General features: G+C 48.6%; 8 protein-coding genes across 8 annotated transcripts; 3 read left to right on the forward strand and 5 right to left on the reverse strand.

Annotated features, from left to right (window-relative positions):
• Positions 1-12: 12 nt before the first annotated feature.
• On the reverse strand, positions 13-1,781 carry N7474_006398 (putative CECR1 family adenosine deaminase; the record flags this gene model as incomplete). Its single annotated transcript, XM_057197808.1, has 2 exons — positions 13-1,607; positions 1,664-1,781. 2 exons carry the CDS (start codon positions 1,779-1,781, stop codon positions 13-15), a joined length of 1,713 nt encoding a protein of 570 aa, XP_057051248.1.
• Positions 1,782-2,757: 976 nt separating this feature from the next.
• Positions 2,758-3,095, forward strand: N7474_006399 (uncharacterized protein; the record flags this gene model as incomplete). The annotated part of the gene is made up of 3 exons (XM_057197809.1): positions 2,758-2,772; positions 2,841-3,024; positions 3,079-3,095. 3 exons carry the CDS (start codon positions 2,758-2,760, stop codon positions 3,093-3,095), a joined length of 216 nt encoding a protein of 71 aa, XP_057051249.1.
• Positions 3,096-4,762: 1,667 nt separating this feature from the next.
• Positions 4,763-5,467, forward strand: N7474_006400 (seipin co-factor family protein; the record flags this gene model as incomplete). Its single annotated transcript, XM_057197810.1, has 1 exon — positions 4,763-5,467. The coding sequence occupies one exon, from the start codon at positions 4,763-4,765 to the stop codon at positions 5,465-5,467; it is 705 nt and encodes a 234-aa protein (XP_057051250.1).
• Positions 5,468-6,986: 1,519 nt separating this feature from the next.
• On the reverse strand, positions 6,987-8,868 carry N7474_006401 (cytochrome P450; the record flags this gene model as incomplete). Its single annotated transcript, XM_057197811.1, has 4 exons — positions 6,987-7,097; positions 7,168-8,293; positions 8,459-8,514; positions 8,563-8,868. 4 exons carry the CDS (start codon positions 8,866-8,868, stop codon positions 6,987-6,989), a joined length of 1,599 nt encoding a protein of 532 aa, XP_057051251.1.
• Positions 8,869-10,066: 1,198 nt separating this feature from the next.
• Positions 10,067-12,026, reverse strand: N7474_006402 (uncharacterized protein; the record flags this gene model as incomplete). The annotated part of the gene is made up of 4 exons (XM_057197812.1): positions 10,067-10,234; positions 10,306-10,410; positions 10,542-11,768; positions 11,874-12,026. The coding sequence occupies 4 exons, from the start codon at positions 12,024-12,026 to the stop codon at positions 10,067-10,069; spliced, it is 1,653 nt and encodes a 550-aa protein (XP_057051252.1).
• A 982-nt stretch (positions 12,027-13,008) lies between these two features.
• N7474_006403 (fungal specific transcription factor domain-containing protein) lies at positions 13,009-15,065 on the reverse strand (the record flags this gene model as incomplete). The annotated part of the gene is made up of 7 exons (XM_057197813.1): positions 13,009-13,390; positions 13,472-13,560; positions 13,772-14,075; positions 14,130-14,150; positions 14,206-14,326; positions 14,380-14,398; positions 14,511-15,065. The coding sequence occupies 7 exons, from the start codon at positions 15,063-15,065 to the stop codon at positions 13,009-13,011; spliced, it is 1,491 nt and encodes a 496-aa protein (XP_057051253.1).
• A 991-nt stretch (positions 15,066-16,056) lies between these two features.
• On the reverse strand, positions 16,057-16,612 carry N7474_006404 (uncharacterized protein; the record flags this gene model as incomplete). The annotated part of the gene is made up of 3 exons (XM_057197814.1): positions 16,057-16,201; positions 16,240-16,442; positions 16,472-16,612. Coding segments are annotated over 3 exons (489 nt in total), but the record flags the coding sequence as incomplete, so codon positions are not given.
• A 629-nt stretch (positions 16,613-17,241) lies between these two features.
• On the forward strand, positions 17,242-18,025 carry N7474_006405 (uncharacterized protein; the record flags this gene model as incomplete). The annotated part of the gene is made up of 2 exons (XM_057197815.1): positions 17,242-17,369; positions 17,452-18,025. 2 exons carry the CDS (start codon positions 17,242-17,244, stop codon positions 18,023-18,025), a joined length of 702 nt encoding a protein of 233 aa, XP_057051255.1.
• Between the last annotated feature and the right edge of the window lie 374 nt (positions 18,026-18,399).

Consider the following 18,399-nt stretch of genomic DNA (forward strand, 5'->3'; position numbering starts at 1 on the left):
TACTGATTTCAACTATTCATCCTCGTCAAATTCGGCAAACTCCAGCACCACCCACTCGCAGAACTTCTCAAAGTCCGAGCACCACTCCCGCAACCGCGCCGCCTTGATCCCCTCACCCAGAATGCCCTCGTGCACCTCCTTCTTCCACTCCGCCGTCGACTGGTCTTCATAACAGCTCCAGCGGATCGAATTCTGGACCATCATTGCCAGGCCCACCACGTCCACATTATCTAGACCTTGGAGGGCTTGCCAGAAATCATGCGTCAGTCCGTTGCGGCCGTGTCCCAGGATCGCTGGGTCGTCGTTGCAGAGGGAGACGGGCACGCCGCGGGAGAGCAGTGCCGGGAGCGGATGGCTCTTGATGGAGCTGGTGAGACGGAGGACTTCGTTGGAGATCGGACAACATTCCACGAGGATCTTCTTTTCCTTGACAAGCTCGATGAGCAGCGGGTGTTTGAACAGTGAGAATCCGTGACCAATGCGCCGGGTCCCGAGGAGGATGGCATCGAACAGATTGTGATCGGTCGCATCGCCGTCTCCCAAACATTCGCCGGCGTGGAAAAAGAACGGGAGGTCGACTTCTTCCTCGGCACATTGTTTCCGGAACCAAAACAGCACCGGGACGAGATCCACCAGCGGCCGGCCTTGGTCTTCCTGCCCAACGAGATCGAATCCACAGATTAGGTCCGGAAACGCCTGTTTGATGGCGATGCACTCCTTCATGCTCTCGATAATCTCCTTGTTGGAGAACCGCCGGATGGTCGTCCAGATGATGCGCGCCTCATAAAAGTTCTTTCCTTCTTCCGTGGTTTTGAACCGGGCCACTTCCTCTTCGACCACGCGACAGAACTCTCCATAGTCTGTCTCGGGCGTCTCGTGGCCTTCCTTGCGATATTGGAAGAGAAACGCGATGCGAAACTCGACGTACCGCACCCCGTCTGCCGCGAGTTGCGCCAACATGCGGCGGAGACACGCCCTGAAAATGGGCTCGTAGTTCACCAAGGAGTTGACCACGGGGAAGGTCTTCTCAAAGATGGACCAGATGGCGTCGACGCCGTGGTGATGGTGGTAGGAGTGCTCGGGCATGAGCACGCAGCGGCTCTTCAGCCAGTCGCGGAATCCGGCCTCTTGGCCCTTGGGGAAGGATGCCGCCGCTTTGGCGATAGGGATGAATGAGGAGGGCTGGTATACCTCGGACCACACACTGGGCTGGTCCTCTGCTGGCTTTTGGGATGAGAACTGGAAGGTGATCGGGGCCGACTCGTAGTCCTTGGGCGTAATCAACGGCTTCGCCGCCGACATGTAGATACCAGGCGTTGACAAGGCCTGATCGATCAGAAAGTCGATATCAAACATGGCGTCCATGTGGGCGTGCAGGAGCGAGCCCTTGGGCATATGCTGAACAATCTGCCAGAGTCTGGTCTGCTCCATGCGGCCTTTGGCCAGGTTGAACATGACGCCCGGGTAGAGAATCTCGTCGGACTCATGGGCGGCCGCGGGGTCTAGGCCTCTTGACCAGACCTGGCGGCGCTCCTGGTCGCGGATGTGCGAGACAATCTTGCACGCCCTGGCGGCGATGGGCGAGAGCGACTTGCGCAGGTTGAAGTCTGGCGAGTCCGTCAGTCACCATCGTCTGCTTCAACCCTACATAGGTCGGACCTACCATGGCGGCGCTTCTGCTCCTCGGCGATCAAGGCATCGCGCCCTCGCAGGTATTGCTGGATGAAGGGGTCTTCCACCTGGGGGACACCCTGCTGCAGTTCCCAGTCTGTGTCGCCCATATTGTAATTATGTAGAGATGTGTACAAGTCACGTTAGAGGGGCAGATAAGACCCCCCGCCTAGTCTGCCGTTTGCAGCATTCCCGGTTCACTGACTAAGTATACCCCCTGTGTGTTTACCAAGGTACCGTACATGGAGTATACATTATTGCTAGATTCCCTATCCGTGTAATCGCGGCTTAATAGTACCTCTGTTTGTGACAAATAAAAGAAATGGAAGATTTGGGCGACCTGGAGCGGAGCGTTGAATCTGGCCAGCACCCCACCACGAATGGCGGATACTTTTGTCTTCGGGAAAATCCGGAATGCGGGGGAGGATCGATGAGCTGATGAGTATGGGCTGGGATGATGCTAGAGGTATGCATATTCTTGGATGGATCAGACTGGTAGACTGGTGAAGATCAAGACTTCCCAGAAGAGAAGAACAAAAATAAGCAAAAAGAGATACAACAAAGGTTCAACCAGGACGAAACTAGATAGCTAACCGGTGCTGGCTACTAGGAGATTCAAGCTAAGAAGAAGGAGAAGTAGGTGCTTGTGTCATACAATCTTTCTTCCACCACAGCGCTAGCTGGCGGTAAGTTGGGCGTCGACAACGGCGCCAAGCTAGGCTCACGGTAGCCATGTTCTGTCCACTTGTCCGCCGAAAACAAGGCCCAGCCAAATCAATCCTCCACCTTGTGGAGTCCAAGGCGTGATTCTTCTCCTTGACACGCATTATCCTGATTGCGTTGGCCAAGCCGGAGCCAAAGAATCTTGCTTTTCAGGCATGACTAATCACATTATGACGTTGAAAATCAGGTGGTGCTGGATCGACTGGGTTTTGGAACGATGACATCGTTGAACTCCAGAGGCTGAGCCACATCCCCGGAAAAGGATAAATAGCCCTCCCTGCCCTCCGTGGAATACTTCTTTCACTTACAGAAACGCAACAAACCATATATCTCACATCTTCTTAACAACCAAACTATATCACTATGGAGACTATCAAGGTGCGCGGATTATATCCTCATGAGATGGTGTTCCTCGCATCGACTTGACTAACGCAGCGCCATACTAGAACGCTGCCAACTACGTCTCGGAGTCCATTCAGGGCGGTGGTGCTGAGGCCTCCAAGGAAGCGAACAAGAATGTCGCTAAGGATTCCGGGGCCAACGTGAGCACCCGAGCTAGTGCTGCAAAGGATGCTATTATCGACAAGAAGGACGAGAAGGCCCACGACACCAAGGCTGATGTTCACAAGGGTAAGACGCCCTCATTTGACAAAGGCATGAATGGGATACTGATGATCACTTTAGAAGCTGCCAAGCACTAAAGGAAACTCGGACATACTTAGTCTCCTCTTCTTGTGGTAGTGGGACGTTTTCTGTAAAATATGCCTAGGAATGAAAACAGAATATGATGATTTTCAACCACAGCTTAGCCAAGAGCAATTACAATTACCTACGTATCGATTTCCACCGGTCCTTGGGGATTGACATAGTCGTATAACGGGTAGGGTAGACGGGCAATTAACGCGTCTGCATGGCCGAGCTTCATCAGCGAATTTTCACCGGATAACTTGATGCCTCGGTGATTCTCTACTCTTCACGGGAACCTAAAAGTTCCTGAATGCCCTGAATCGTGCTAGTCGAAATGAACAGAAACGCATCATGACCTTTCCTGATGACATCCACTTGTGAGGAGTGACAACGGGGAGATTTCGCTTGTCGTTGAAAGTGGATCACAGGTACAGGCCCTGCCGAAATCGAAAATGCCACAGCGCGGAATCTATAGTAGGTTATTGCAGGTTGGCGGCGGAAGGCTGAGATGAGAGTAGCAGCTGATAAGCTAAATCCTGCGAACCGCTTTGTAATTCGCAGACTATCGCAATGTAAAGTGAAAGGAATGTCAATAAACCATATCAGTGCGCAAGAGTGAGAAAAGCTGTATTGGTTGGGTAACAGGATCTATTCCAGAGACATTCACGGATAAGGATAGATCGTTTGAATGACCCAAGCATATTTCCAGACTCGATGGGACTGCTACGACCCAACTTTGTTTCGCACAGTGTTGAAATCTGACAGATATCAACAGCTTCTCTAAGTAGTGATGGACTTGACATGCGCGAACTGAAATATGACCAAGTGAGAAACCCCCCCCCCCCCCCCCCCTCCCCGGCCCTTCTCTGGGTCGATATGGGTAACTAGGTTCGCCCGGCCTGTCATGCAACAAGGCTTGTGCAGCATTATTTTCCTCAAAAAGGAACTATCTGCTTCTTCCCTTGGTCCACTCGACAGAGTTTCGAGAATTTCACGCTTACTCCAAGGCTTGCTGCTGAGGAGCAAATATACAGGCAGGCGCTAGCCTGGTATAAGAAAGCGCCCAGCCCGGATCACATATTGACCCTCTTCATTATCGCACAACAGAAGGCCGGAGACTAATGCGACGGGCCGAGCTGGCCCGCTCTGCCCCACTGGTCTCTTTGAGATAAGTAACTAACGGATTGGACCTAGTTAGCCGAACCCTAGGAAATCGCAGAGAAAGCGAACAGAGATTTTCTATTTAATTTAACAGAATCACGGGTGAAGAGCCTATTCGTGACCAGAGCCAGATTTTCGACAGTATTTACCCATTTCCTAACAAGCCTGATAGTGTCGTCTTCTTTCGGGCTAACGTCCTGCAACGAGCGCAGGATCGACAATGCATGCAGATAGAAAGTACATTTCCTTCTAGGTGCCAAAATACATTCACACAAAAGGATGTATTCATGGAACTCTGTGTCTAAGAAAATTAACCTGATTTATTTCGTTGGGACGCACCCCTACGTCATCGGCCCATCATACCTATAAGTACACCGTAGTTACTTCGAAGAATGATCGTTTTGGGCAGCTTTTGCGCGTGTCAACTCAGTTTGTTAATCAGTGGGGATTTCCAATTTCAGGGTCTTTCTCCTTAGGTATTTCGACGCCCGCAGATAATTTAACCTCTGGGTCCTTCGTCATGTCCCTGAATGCTGCTCAAAGCGGCATCAAGGGTGTCGGCAGCGCCCTCCCGGCCGACAGCCAGAACACACCATCCGTCAACAATATTCAATCGACCGTCGCAGGTCAAACGGAACCACTCCACCAGACAGCGGACCAGCTCACCGAACCTGTGATGCCTGGTGAATTCCCTTCGGAAGATTCCTCTCGAAAAGAGCCCACTGATAACGAAATCACCTATTCGACTCTGTTTTATTTATTTAAGGGCTGGATTACGGGTTCATTTCCTCGTGCCATGGACTGGTTTGAAGATAGCGTCAGGAAATTCGTCCAATGGCTCCTGCCACCGCCCCAACAAATCGAAATATACGAGGCTGCGCTGAAGCGTCCTATCGCTTCGACATTCATTGTCAGCCAACTCATCTGCTGCGGAGTGCCATTGCTGGTTTTAATGGCTGTGGTATTTCCCGTCGCAGCTGTCGCTCTTCTCCTATGGTTCATTTTGTCATTGCTCATCGGTGGCCCGATCCTGTTGATAGCGAGTATGATGGGTGTCTCCCTCTGGGGCTGGGAATGGATAACCTATGGGTTCATCAAGTTCATCGACCAAAGGTATATGGGCGGCATGCTTGCACGATTCTGGTTGCCGCAAGGACAGTCTCAGACTGAGGACAAACCACCCCAAGAAAAGGTCCAGACTTCGGAAGTGAAAAGCGATAGGTGAGAATGTTTGGAAATAAAAGTTTCGGGAAAGAGTAGTACGATTGCACTCGAATTTGAATGCTGAATGCATGCTACAAATTGTTAAAGGGCAAGCTGTTGAGTTTCTTTCCCCTTCATTTAAAGCTTCTTACCCACCAACACATTTTTTCGAAAGACGGGGGAGTTGATACGCCCAATCATTTGTTAGGGGATGTATTCAAACCGCGCTGATAAATTCTGAGCTGTTGAAATAACGTCTTGAGATAATGTTTACAAGGTGGTCAAATTAACTATCCCTATGTCTGAGGTGGTGAAATGGCGGTTTGATCCATGCTGCCCAGAGGCCCGTCCATACCACCATAACTCGAATGATGAAATTTGGCCACCTTTTAACCACGTCCCAAACCGCTAATTTATCGGTTCCAGGAATGAGCTTCTCCAGGAAGAAATAAGCGAACCTCCGGCTAGTTGCTCGCATATGATCAGGTTGGCACTCGCAGATGCAATTCCTCCTTCGTCCATATCGTTGTACCTAATTCATTCCCCACCGGATGTGCCAAAAAAAAAAAAAAAAAAAAAAAGATAAAAGAGAACTTCTTCGTTGGGAAACACTCTTTCTCAGAATTGTGGAGGTTGACTGTACATCCCTTTAAGAACACTGACGATCTTCATAGAGCTATATTATAGCTAAGCTTTCGTCTCCCACTGTCAAGTCAGACTACCTACGGTGAAGAATTTCCTAATTATTAATGCATCACCACCGCTAATAGTGACATGATGCGGGGCAGGAGCTGCAGCATTGTCACTTTTAATCGCTACCTGCTTCTTGGCCACTTCAACCTATTTCTGGCAAGAGAGTGGGGAACTGGAAAAACATGATTCAGTCTGTGATAAATTTGGCCATGTCCGTTTCGAGCGGCCCTTCAGATACATAGTTCTTGATTTCTTTAAGAGGCGTGTTAGAATTATGTGGATCACAAGAAGTCTGAGAAGATTCATGATCTCTGCGGCTTTGGCAGGATCGCAATTGGTTGGTTGAATCGCTGGCTTCCTTCGATGAGATGAAATCCATCTACCTAGTCAAATATGGGGACGGAGTGTGCAAGGCATGGAAGTCATGTCACTTATATATGAGACCCCATGAACCAGCTGCTCATGGTTGTAGAGCGGGTAAAAAAGTACTACACAGGCAATGGAGACGATATTGAAATCGAATGACGCCTTTAAGCTTACATGGTTGGTCCTTTCAACAACAGAAATGACTTTCAACTACGCAGGTACCGTATACAATAAGTATGTTGCAAAGAAGACGAGGGAAGTAAACCGGTATTCAAAACCGACCCTCGTCTTGCAAGCTTTGTGTCACCACGAGTTCATACAAACAACATCATCCTGGCCCGCTCATTCCATATCTCAGCTATTCCTACCACTCCGGCACGATTTCCTGCCCTAGCACCTGCTGGCTTCTAAATTTTCGTCGAATTTGGACGATCCCTTTGTGAGGAAGATTCTTCAAGGGTGCGACGTGGAAGAAACCAAAGTTATTCTTTCTCCATGTTCCTCGGTCTGATATGGACGTTAAAGTTCTTTCGGTGCACGAAGAAGGCATTTTTCAAAAAGATTGACTCTTCCGGCTCGGCCAGTTCAATCTGCTTGGTTGCAATGTTCAGTCTTTCCAACCACTTCACGTGTTGCACCAACCCTGCGGGAAGATATACTCACCTCGAATTTCCTCAGAAAAGTGGGGATCACTTTGTAAGTTTCCATGAGGCTGATGTTTTTCCCAACGCAAGTTCTAGACCCGGCGCCAAATTGGAACATACTTTGCCTCATCCTAGAGAGTCGGACGGGATCTGCACCGTCGCTTTCCAGCCAACGCTCAGGCCGGTATACATCTGCGTCTGGACCAAATACTTCCTTATTCTGGTGCAAGACCCACGCATTGCATCCTACGACTGTCCCACCTGGTATGTGCTCTCCACATATCGTTGCGCCTTCAGCAGGAGTAACCCGTTCCAGAAGCAACCCAACAGCAGGGTGCATGCGGAAGGATTCACTGATGACAGCGTCCAGATAGAGTAGCTTATTGGCGGCAGTAAACGGCACCACATCGCCTGCGCCAGTGGAGTCCTTCGAGGAAGCAAGTTTGCCAGCAGCATCAGCCGCGTCAATCTCCAGCATCAGCTTCTTGTGAACACGAGGGTTTTGCAACAGATAGTGGAATACGCTTGACAGACTGATGGCCGTACTATCGGAGCCAGCGATGATCAACGATGCGCACATCGCAGTAATGCGATTGTCGGTAAGGAACTCGGGGCTTTTTTCTTGAGACTGAAGGAACCGCTGAAGAAAGTTCACGCCTCTTTTGGGAGTGTTTTCTTGCAGGTCATCCTGGATCCGTTTGCCGTGCTCGCGCTGCCGGTCCAGCGCAAAATTGACTATGGCTGTGTTTGGACTCGATGGCCACAGTCCTTTGGATTCAAGGAATAGCTTGATGGGATTTTTCACAAAGAGGCGATCTAGCCAGGGATTCTGACCAATGACCGTGCCATAGTTCTGGAAAGAGTCGACCGTCGAAATGATCCTCGAGATGTCCTGGTTCTCTTCCACGAAGCCGAGACGCTTCGACCATGTAATTTCGCCAATGACGTCGAAGGCAAAGAACTGGATCCACTGGGAGAATGGACAAAGCCGTCCCGTGCCCACAAAGAGCTCCTGTGTGCGTCGGAGAAAAAAAGACGTGCAGCTATCCAAAAGTGGCTCGTAATCTAGCAGTGTAGATAGTGCAAATGCATGGTTGACAGATCTTCGAAGTCGGGCATGATAGGCTTCGGACCTGGTAGAGAAGCTAGAGATGGTCCCGTGGGTTAGTCAGGCTCGTCTTTTCCTCACTTTCCAGTGGTTTTCAAATCTTCGTTGATAGAGGGTTAGGCATGGAAATAATGAACAGATGACGTTGAACAAGAATCTAACAATTGGTGGGGTTGCGCCAGCAGAAAGCCCATTGACATACAGATTATAAACAATGTTGCCCTTGTTCACAGTAGCGAAGACATCATAGTAACCGCTCTGCCGAACCAGTCAGCATCTGTCCCGCAAACTTTCCGTTAGGCCTACCTTTGTATAGCCCTTGTTCAGGCCATAGATATCTGGGATAGCTGCAGGATCTCCAAACGACAGCACATTCGGTGCGACCCGAACAATGTTCCCATACCTGTGGTGAAGCTTGCGGAAGGTAATGTGAGCATCCCGCTTCCACACGTCAACGAGGCGCCAGCTGTTCGTCAACGAAGCAATGAATGGGCCTGGATATTTATTGAGACCTTTCTGATATCTTTGGAAGGCGAGATAGAGGATCAAAGAAGCAGCTAACGAAATAAAAATATAATGGGAGGAGAAAGATTGGCCCAATTCTCGCAGCATCTTGGCTCGCGTGCTTCAGCGTTTGCTCCTGAGGACTCAAAGCAGCCAATCCCTTAATATACATAAAGTATTATTCTATGTTTACTGTTTGGTAATGAAACTAGAAGAGGCCAGTACTTATGAGGAATGTTCACACAAATATCCTCGGTTTGTATACGTTACCTAGTACGGAGCAACGGCAGGTTCGGGGCGGGATTTCCGTTCCGGATCCACAGCGGGATTGCCGGCACTTGTCTGGATGGAGGAGGATCGTTCCGTCTTCAACCCAGGGACGTTGTTACTTGGTTCTTGTCCGTCTTAGTAGCAAATGTTGCCGCAGTTAGAATGCGGGGATATTGTGTCATTTTTCAGACAAAAATAACCAAACTTTGAGATATTCTGCTGGCACCTAATGAGGTTGATTAATAACAACTTGTCACCTACCTTGTTTCTGGAAGCAGGTAATCTTCTGGGCCAGGTGTGAGGTCATTTCAGTGCCAGTTACGTCTTGCTTGCCAGCTAGGTTGGTCTCAAGCTGCCTTTAAGGACAGTGTCCGGTTTGCTCGGTGGAAGACCGTGAACTCTATCGTCATTTGTTATGGTATGTCTATAGGGTCACTTCGACCTGGTTTTTCTTTCCTCCCAGTGAAGATGGCAAGAAAAAAGTTCTATGATTGAAGTAAGGCTGTAGTTTTTGCAGTCGACATGGAATGGGAAGTGCATAGAATTCGGTGGAAGCGCAAACGTACGGAAAATGCAAGGGAACAAGAAAACAAGCATCTCGTTCATGCTGTATTTAGTTAGACAAAAGATAGATAGGGTGGCGGAATCTATATTATTACGAATAAGAAAGAGACTGCATTGTCATTGTTGCTTTGGTTCCAAGCGTCGGCGTATAAAAGTGATTTCAACGGTCCACGAGCTATTCGCAAAAGACGGGTATGTTATCGCAGCATAGCTTGCGCCAGGCCTTATTAAGAGGACGGGGTGAAGATGCATGGTCAAAAATAGGGATTATGGAAATAGAAAAAAGAAAGTAGATAAATGATTAGATGAAGAGATCAATAACTATGAAGTAAATTGAGATAAAAAAAAAAAAAAAAAAAAACAAAATATGAATGAATGCATTCATATCCTATTAAAAAAGCGACTGATCATTTGGGAAACGCACTAAAAACAGCAAAGTTCGATTCCATACGCCTCGTTTCAGTAGAACTAGCTATTTTTCTAAGTATCTCTGCTGCGGGGTTAGCTTGCGTTCCTGGTCAAAGATAGCGACCAGTGGCCCATAGCTGGCCGTCCAATCCCTGATGCGCTTCCCGTAATAGAACATTGGAATGGCAAAGAGAAGGAAGAAATACTGCATCGCAACCATTTGGCCGAACGCCTAGTGTTCGATGGCGTTAGGTATTTTAACTCCACAATAGCAGGTTTGGGGTTTGGGGTGGGTCTCCATACATTTTCAATGCCTGTTGCTTCTTGCCAGTTGACAGTATACAGTGCCAGAAGCGTTGCAATGGTATTCCGGATGACAAATACAACGACGAGAGCCTCGCCAGCAACCTATAGATAGTATGGAGCATGTCAGTTGACATGCCGTCTTGCCTGGGAGGGCCAAGGGCAAGGAAAATTAAAGGAAGAAAGGGATATAGCCAGACTCGGTGCATGCATTCATGGATCACAAGAAAACATACCTGGTGGTAGCTGTCCACTGCGTACGTGACCACGACATTAGAGACGGCCGTCAGTCCAAATCCTTGCATTGCATAGCCAAAGGCTGCCCCGACCCAACTGAGATGGCGCGCTGTACAGATACCAAAGGTCAAAACGCCTATGGGCCCAATGACGGCCGGCAAGATAATTGCGGGCAATCGAAATTCAGGCTTCCTGATTCCACGGTTTGCTTTTGTCATGCGGGTAGAAATGAGGTCGATGAGTTTGCCGCCGAGAAAAAACGCGACCAGAGCACCGATAAAACCCGCCAGAGCAAGCAAGCCGAGATTTCCGATCTTCCAAGTGAATGGTGGCTGGGTGAAAACGCGACTTGCGGTCATTTGGACAACAATGTTCCTAAGAAACGAAATCTGTAAGTCTGAGAGTAAAGTGGTCGAAAAGAAGGAAGAAATAAAAGGCGCGGGCTGCAGAGTAGGGATACTGTACCATCCAACAAAGGTTCCAACCAAAAAGCCAGTCCAGATGATGGGCGGGTACGCTGCCAGGCAGATGGTGTTCCATACAGCCTTGAAGAACAAGACATCCGGTCTGTAACCGTGCGATAGGGCCATCCACGACAGAAAGCTCCGCTTAGGTGGATACTCCGAGGCCGGCAAGTCGACATTGGCAGTGTCCCGTTGATAATTCGATTCTCGGATGGTGAAGATACCAACAAGAAACGTCGCACCGCCAGCAATAGCCAGCAATCCGGACGTCCAGCGCCAGCCCACTTCTTGGGTAATATAGGCGCAGATGAGTGGGCCGATGAAAAAGCCGGTACTCAGAGCAAAATGGAAGATCATCATACAGTGACCTCGTTCGTGAACGAAAAAGAGGTCCGCGATTAAAGACGGAACCGTCGAATCGGCTGCAGCGCCGGCAAGTCCTGATACAATACGCGAAGCGAGAAGGGACCCGTAGCTAGATGCTTCATATGTCCCAATATTACACCCCGTCAGAAGGAGAAGGGCGAATAAGTAGACGGGCCGTTTGCCGATAACTCTCGATAGCGGAACCCATAAAAGATTGCCAACGCCCATGAGGAGTAGATTAAAGCAGACGACATATCCTGTTTTTGTCTGTGTCTGACGGAACTCGTTGCTTATTGGGACTAGAGCGACGACGAGGTTGCTGGAGTTAAAGGTTGAAAGGATAGTAAAGAAGCACACAGTCAGGCAGGTCAGGTATTTTTCGAAGGACGTCCAGTTCTGCAGCAGAGAAAGAAGTGCGTTAATTCATTACCTCTGTTTCGTGACATGAAGCGTAATAGAGGAAGCTAGGGGTAATGACGACGAAGGGCTTGAGGAGCTTACCAAGGGATCATTCGGATCTTGTGTTGGCTGAGGTATCAAAACAGGGCCATCGCCCGGCCCTCTAACAGACTCATCAACTATTGCCAGTACGACTTTGGGAGCGACCTCGATATGCTCGGTCTCTTCTTCCTTGTGAAACCCGTTCTCTACCATTGTGAAGATTTCGAAAAGTTTGGTCTCTTTTTCCAGGATTCGGCATTGGAGACATGCCCAATTGGGAGCCCCCCCGTTTTAAATCTAATAATTCCATTACCTTCCGGATACTATATGCCAATGATTGAGGTCCCTAGTTTAAGGTTCGTGCGGGGAAAGTGTCAGATTCGGGATTTCCGCTGATAAACTCTCTCAAGTTTTGTGGCATACAATAGCTTGGCTAGATGTAAAGTCTTAGGCATTGTGCTGTTGTACAAATCCCAGAACAAGTAGCAGAATGTACAATGGCCACTTTATGTGCTACATATCGCTGCTTCTTGAGACAGACTAACCAAATTAGCGGCAGTATCGGCAGTCAAGGCAACAACATTGGTATCCGTGTCCTCCACTACCCGCTCAGCTTACGAGAAAGCCTTCCGGGTCGTAGGGTTCCCGGATGGGTGCCGGGGGCCTAAACACCGCAATATCCTACTGAAGACGAGCTGGGTGCAAAGATCAACTTGTAACTACAAACCATAATTTTTTAACTTAGGGGCTATTGTAGATACCAGGGGAACAGTGAAATGGGTTGCGGATATCACCTTCCATTTGGACACAGATTTTAGGTGCAGGATGAACTTGAGGGAGGAGACATAAGTGGTGTAGTAGGGACGCTGGATTTTCAGCTAGCCAAATGAGTATACTGGAGGTTGTTGCGGTTGGAATACTGCCTGCACGGAGGAGTGCTTTATACATTCTCCGGGAATGATAATCGTAATACAAAAATAGTGGGAGGTTGGCAATCTGAAACTTATCCGAATACTAGCACATAGAACCCTTTCAGATGGGTAATACAGTGACAAAAAGACGATTTTGAACAGAGGACACTGCTTACATACTGAAGTCTGAAAATGATCGCTGTTCGGGATGTTGTTATATATCAGATACCCGATCGCACCTGGAGCCACAGAGAATTAAGATCTTCGGAGGCATATAGCATCGATCATGGTGGCATGGACTCAGTGAGATCTCCGAAGAAACAATCTGCTCCAAGGTCCCTGAACTGGAAAGGTAAGCTAAAATCAGGATCACCGTCCGTCAGGCTGAATTGACTCCAGGTTGGATTGAAAGGCGAGAAGTTGCTGTCTTCAATGGCTTCCTCCACGTTGTCCAACTTTGAAGTCGTCTGTTGAGCCCTTGATAAAGCTCTTTGAATTAGTTTCGCCGCTTTTGCCGCGACGACTGACTCTTCCATGATTTCGAGGATTTCGATTGCCATCTCAACCAGCCTGAAAAGCGCATTGAGTTCGGTCTCCTCCGCTGCTTGAAATATATAGACCAAGATCATGGATGCCGCAAAGATTATATAGGTCGTGTTATAAAACCTATAGTGAGAGAGGAGCGACGGTCAGTATTACAGCGCGGATAAGAAAGAGGACCGGTAGCCTGCAGGAGACGAAACATACCAAGTCCGGAAGAAGTCATGGTGCTGGAAAGTCTCGTAGACAATCTCTATTGTCAGACTGGCCGAGTTGAGACACTTTGTGATTTTCTCCTGTAATTTTATAGCAGAAGTGCGCTCTGTTATCGAAGACTTCATCAAAAGGGGCCCAAACAAGAGAATTCTCAGGTTGTGATATCCTGAGTGTGTTAGTCACTGAATTGGAATTCCAGTTGTGTGCGAGCCTACGAATGGTGGTAGCTAGCCTTTGTCTCTTGACATACTGAGGTTCCATGGCGGCCTTTAAAGGTCTTTTTTGACCCACCTCGTTGAGTGGGCGAAGTGCGGGCGGCAGACTTTCAACCCAACGCTCAAGATCTTGTTCAATCTGGCCTCCTGTTGCAATGGCTCTTTCAAGAGTTAGGTCCGACATGTAGATGTTTAAGCAAATTGCTTTTGTGATTCTTGAGAAATCCACCATGTATTTAATGATGGCACTTTGTGGTGGTTCAAGAAGTCCAGGTGCTGTCCCCACACTCAGGGGATCTCCGGCGACTATAGGATAGTGACGATTGTGGTAAATATCTGCTCCCAAGGTATCCGGTCTGCCTATAGAAAAGGCCATCTCGCTATATGCGATAGTGAGCATAAAATATGGTGGGAATTGGGTAAAAACCCCTTACGTCTCGAGAAAATAAAGGCACCTTTTCACATTGTTAGCAAACAAAAATTTCGGACACGTGCGTCTAGCTCACGCACCACCAGGTCCTGGACTCTGTCTTAAGCAGCGCAGGATCTTTCTTGCAATTCGGCGGTGGCTCGCGGTTGATACCGATTGAAAGTGCTATTCTTGTGGCCAGCCCGATATGCATGTACGCCACTATACCCCAGGTTAGAGTCAATGGAAGCCATTTTTGGATTACTGATCCTTACAGTGGAGGTTGAGTGCATTCTGGCATACCTTAGCCTGCTCTTAGCTAGTCAGTAAACGAGTTGCAACAAAAGACCAGCGTGGTTTAGCATGCCAGAAAGAAGTTGCATTGGACCATTTCAAGGTCTGTCACCATGCCGGCATTGGAGCGGCTTCGAGCCTCCTCGAAAAACTTCCTGCTCCATCGCACATCATCAATGCCGCCAATGGGCTCCTCCTCTCTGGGTCTCAGGAGCGCGCCTAAAGATAGAATGCTGTAATAGAGAGCGACAAAGCTTTGACTGAGCGAAGAGGTGTTACCTGCCCATAGTAGCTCACACATCGCTAGGAATGCGGGCTTATCCAGGATCGGGTAGATATAATGTAGCGTGGTGAAGAAGTTGCCCACAAAGAGGCGGCAATGTGATACGGACACAGATTGCGCACTTGTGCCAGTCTCTGCCGTTGATGCAAGTGCCTCAGTCGGTCCTGGAGAGAAGGCTGGATTATGAAGGCTGGAGACCAACCCTTCTTCATCTTCACGTTGCACCCCCTTTTCTGGGTCGCCAGTGCTTCGTATCTGCGCCAGAAACGCAATTGAACTGGAGCTGCCATAGAACTCAAAGCTGTGCGTGTGGCGGTTCACACCTACTACCTCCTGCGCAGCCCTACAAGGAGCTAGGGGGCCATTGTCTGAATGTGTTTGCATGTAGCCGGACCCAGATCGTTCACCTTCTAACACACCTCCCTCGCTAGCGATGTTTGGTTGTGCGGCGCTTCTTAGGGGAGAAGATAAAGCTTTGATCTGTTCTTCGAGTTGGCGAACATAGCTAAGATTTTCTTTTGGTTAGCGCCAGATTCCAATGATACAAGGCTGGATAGTGCCTTTACTCAGGACAGGCGCGGCTGCTTCTCGTGGTGTTGACTCCCCGATAGATGCATTCGGTCTTTCGATCTGTAATACGATGTCAGCATACCAGAATTACAATAAAAGCTTGCTTATCATGGGCGATTAACACGCACTCTTGCAATGAGTGCATGGGCTCAGTTCATCGCATTTGTTTTTCCTTAGTCGGCACATCTCGCACGCCCTAGCGGCCCGGAGACGCTTCAGAGCAGGTCCTTGGGATTCACAAGTGTTATCCATATTTGGATGTTTTTAATGGCACAAGACTCGTCGGTAGGTTTTCGGACATGGAGGTAGTTCTTGAGGCATGCGGGGAAGGTCCGTGGGCCAGCTCAGGCTAGCTGCTCGGTTCGGCGGACTCCAATTAAAAAGAACATCGCATTATGTAATTAACGATGCAGCAGTTCCCCGTGGGGAATCCGAGCGTATAAGTGGGAAAGTAGTGTCTATTATGCACAATACACGGTCTATCTGCCTGGCCCAACTTTCACATCAATAAAACACTTTCGCACTTCGATATCATAGTAGCCCGTCCATACATTGTCAAGTATTATATATTCCAATACTCGATAATACCACTAATAATCATATAAGGCTATCTCTCTATCACAATATTATGACATTACAATGCGCAAGTCTCCCATAGAGCTCGAATCCAAGTCCCCAACGAGAGACGGTATAAGCTTCGATATCCCAAGGAATGAGATGTGCTTGCCGGGGCACAGCCAACAAGCCACGCCAAACTGCATGAATCAGAAAGTTGTACGCATTTTGGGCCCTCAATGACCACAACTTAAGGTGAGAGGGATAAGGCACGTAGAGGCATCCAGTGACGATTCATATAAGCGAGACTTTCGCTGTTATCGATTAACCACCTCTCGGGCTTGAATTCGTCCGCGTCGTCGCCCCATATTTGCGGGTTGCGATGTTCCACCCAGCTGTCATTGTCTGCAGCAAGGACGTATGAGCACAACACAAGGGAAAAAGAAGAGGAGGGAAACGATTACAGATAGTCGCTCCGCCTTTCGGTACCACCCTCTCCAGCGGAAGGCCGGTTGCAGGATGTATTCGAGGTGTTTCCTTCATGACTGCCTGCAAGTAGGGCCATTCTTGGCTTTCCTTGAAGACAACAACGTTTCCTCGCACCTGATCCACCTCAGCCCGGAGTCTTGCAAAGGTCTGGGGGTACCTGAGAAGATAGTACGAACAGGCAGACAAAATGTAATGGCTGTGGTATCAGAACCAGCAACCATGTCGTGGATGCATCCTGCAATATCGTGGTGTGCTGTGAAGGTCTCAGGGTCCTTGGTATATTTGGAGTAAAACTTTGACAGGAAGTCCAGCTTGCACTCCGAGCGTCAATCGTCGCGAACATCAATTTGCTCCGATTTGGATTTAGCCTAATACTCTGCCACGCGTTCCGTAGTGAAGTTTACTCTTATGTTTGGTCTCAGCTACATAATCGGGTGAGGGATTCTGATGCGGGGCCCGACAGATTGAAGCCGGAGCAGCTGAGAAGTTCCGGAACTCCCGTGGAAGAGCGGGCACGGGTAGGGGCTTTCGGGATTTCCGATGTGCCCACTCCTTTGGTCGGGGGTTATTAGTGTGTGTTTTGTTAACAGAATGGTGTAAATAAGCCCATTTAGATCTAGGAGGAAAGTATCAGCCGAGAAACGGCATCAGCAATGCACGTGAAATTTCGATGTGCTATTCTCTTGACCAGTAAATGAGCAAATTAGATGGGATTGGCACATACTGGCCAAGTCACGGATCTATTAGAACCCTCCGGGCCCCAAAGTAGCCTAGAACTACCGACTTCCGTCCTTGCACGGCATTTCCGCAATACCAGGCCCGCACTCGGCAAGTTAGGTTGGGATACAGAATAACTTGGGGTCTGACATATAAGTAGGTCCAAGCTGGAGAGGGTAACTGTGGTTAGGGAGCATTCATTGTTTCAAATAACATCAATATTACCATTATGCCTGACCTCCATTCTCTTCCGGAAGGCTGGTATCCGGAACACTCTTTCCGAAACAATGGTCCCGACAACTTGTTGCTCGAGAGAATGAAGCTGCGAGAGCTGGCCGAGGGATGGCCTTGCTACCGGTAATTCTTCCATCGTCCCGTGTACAACGGCATTACTTGGAGTTGTCTATTAATGTTCCCTCGACTGACTTGGTCTTCGCAGCGATGCTTGTGAGTGGGAAAACTTTGCATCCATATTTCACGAGGGGGCCTATCTTTACACCACATGGTCGGGCAAGGTGTTATTCACCGATTTCTTTGAGGTATCTAAAGCTGGCATGGATAAGGGTGCCTTTATCATGCACCGTTGTCATGGGACGACTACAGACATCACTCCAGATGGTCACCGAGCAGTTACCAAGATGAAGGCCACTATTACACAACGATTCGTGATAGATGGGGTTGAGGTTGATGTGGAGTGTGACTGTCGCTTTTGCTTCTTCTTTGAGAAGGTTGATGGGCGATGGGGTGCACGTTTTGTTCGTCACTGGTATGAGAAGGACAAGATCATCCCAGTGAATCCTTCCAAGATACCCAAGATCGACGATACAAAGCTGGCATCATACCCGGAAGGATACAAGTTCCTTGCTTATTGCCAAGAGAAGACAATGGACGTTTCTGTGATTAAGGACATGCCCGGTCACAATCGCCATAAGGGGACACCGTCAGGTGACAAGCATGATCTTTTGTATAAGCAAGCAAAGGTGTGGCTGGAGGGCGGAAATCTTGAAATTTAGAGATCATAGATGAAATACCACAGTCAAAAAAAGCCGGAGACCCACGAATTCCAAGCGGGCCGTAAGATCACTACAGGCAGAGCGAAAGCACTACAGAAGAACTCCTGAATTTGTGTGATACTGCTACGGACCCCTCCACAAAGAATAGAATTGTCTATGTAGAGCACTTCGTACACCTAGTTATATGGCTACACAATAATAAATAAAGGCATAAAATTAGGAACGTATCATGCTCGTATGCACTAAAGAGTAGCCTTCTACATCCGCCTGCTCTGTCTTAATAATTGCTTCAATAAATGATTCGCAGCCAGGCCCCAAGTAATATATCTAGTACCGCCTCATATCCATAATTCGCAGCCAGGGATAATGATATG

This window comes from Penicillium riverlandense (assembly GCF_028828495.1).
Source record: "Penicillium riverlandense strain IBT 135883 chromosome Unknown utg000006l_segment0_segment0, whole genome shotgun sequence".
NCBI lineage: Eukaryota > Fungi > Ascomycota > Eurotiomycetes > Eurotiales > Aspergillaceae > Penicillium > Penicillium riverlandense.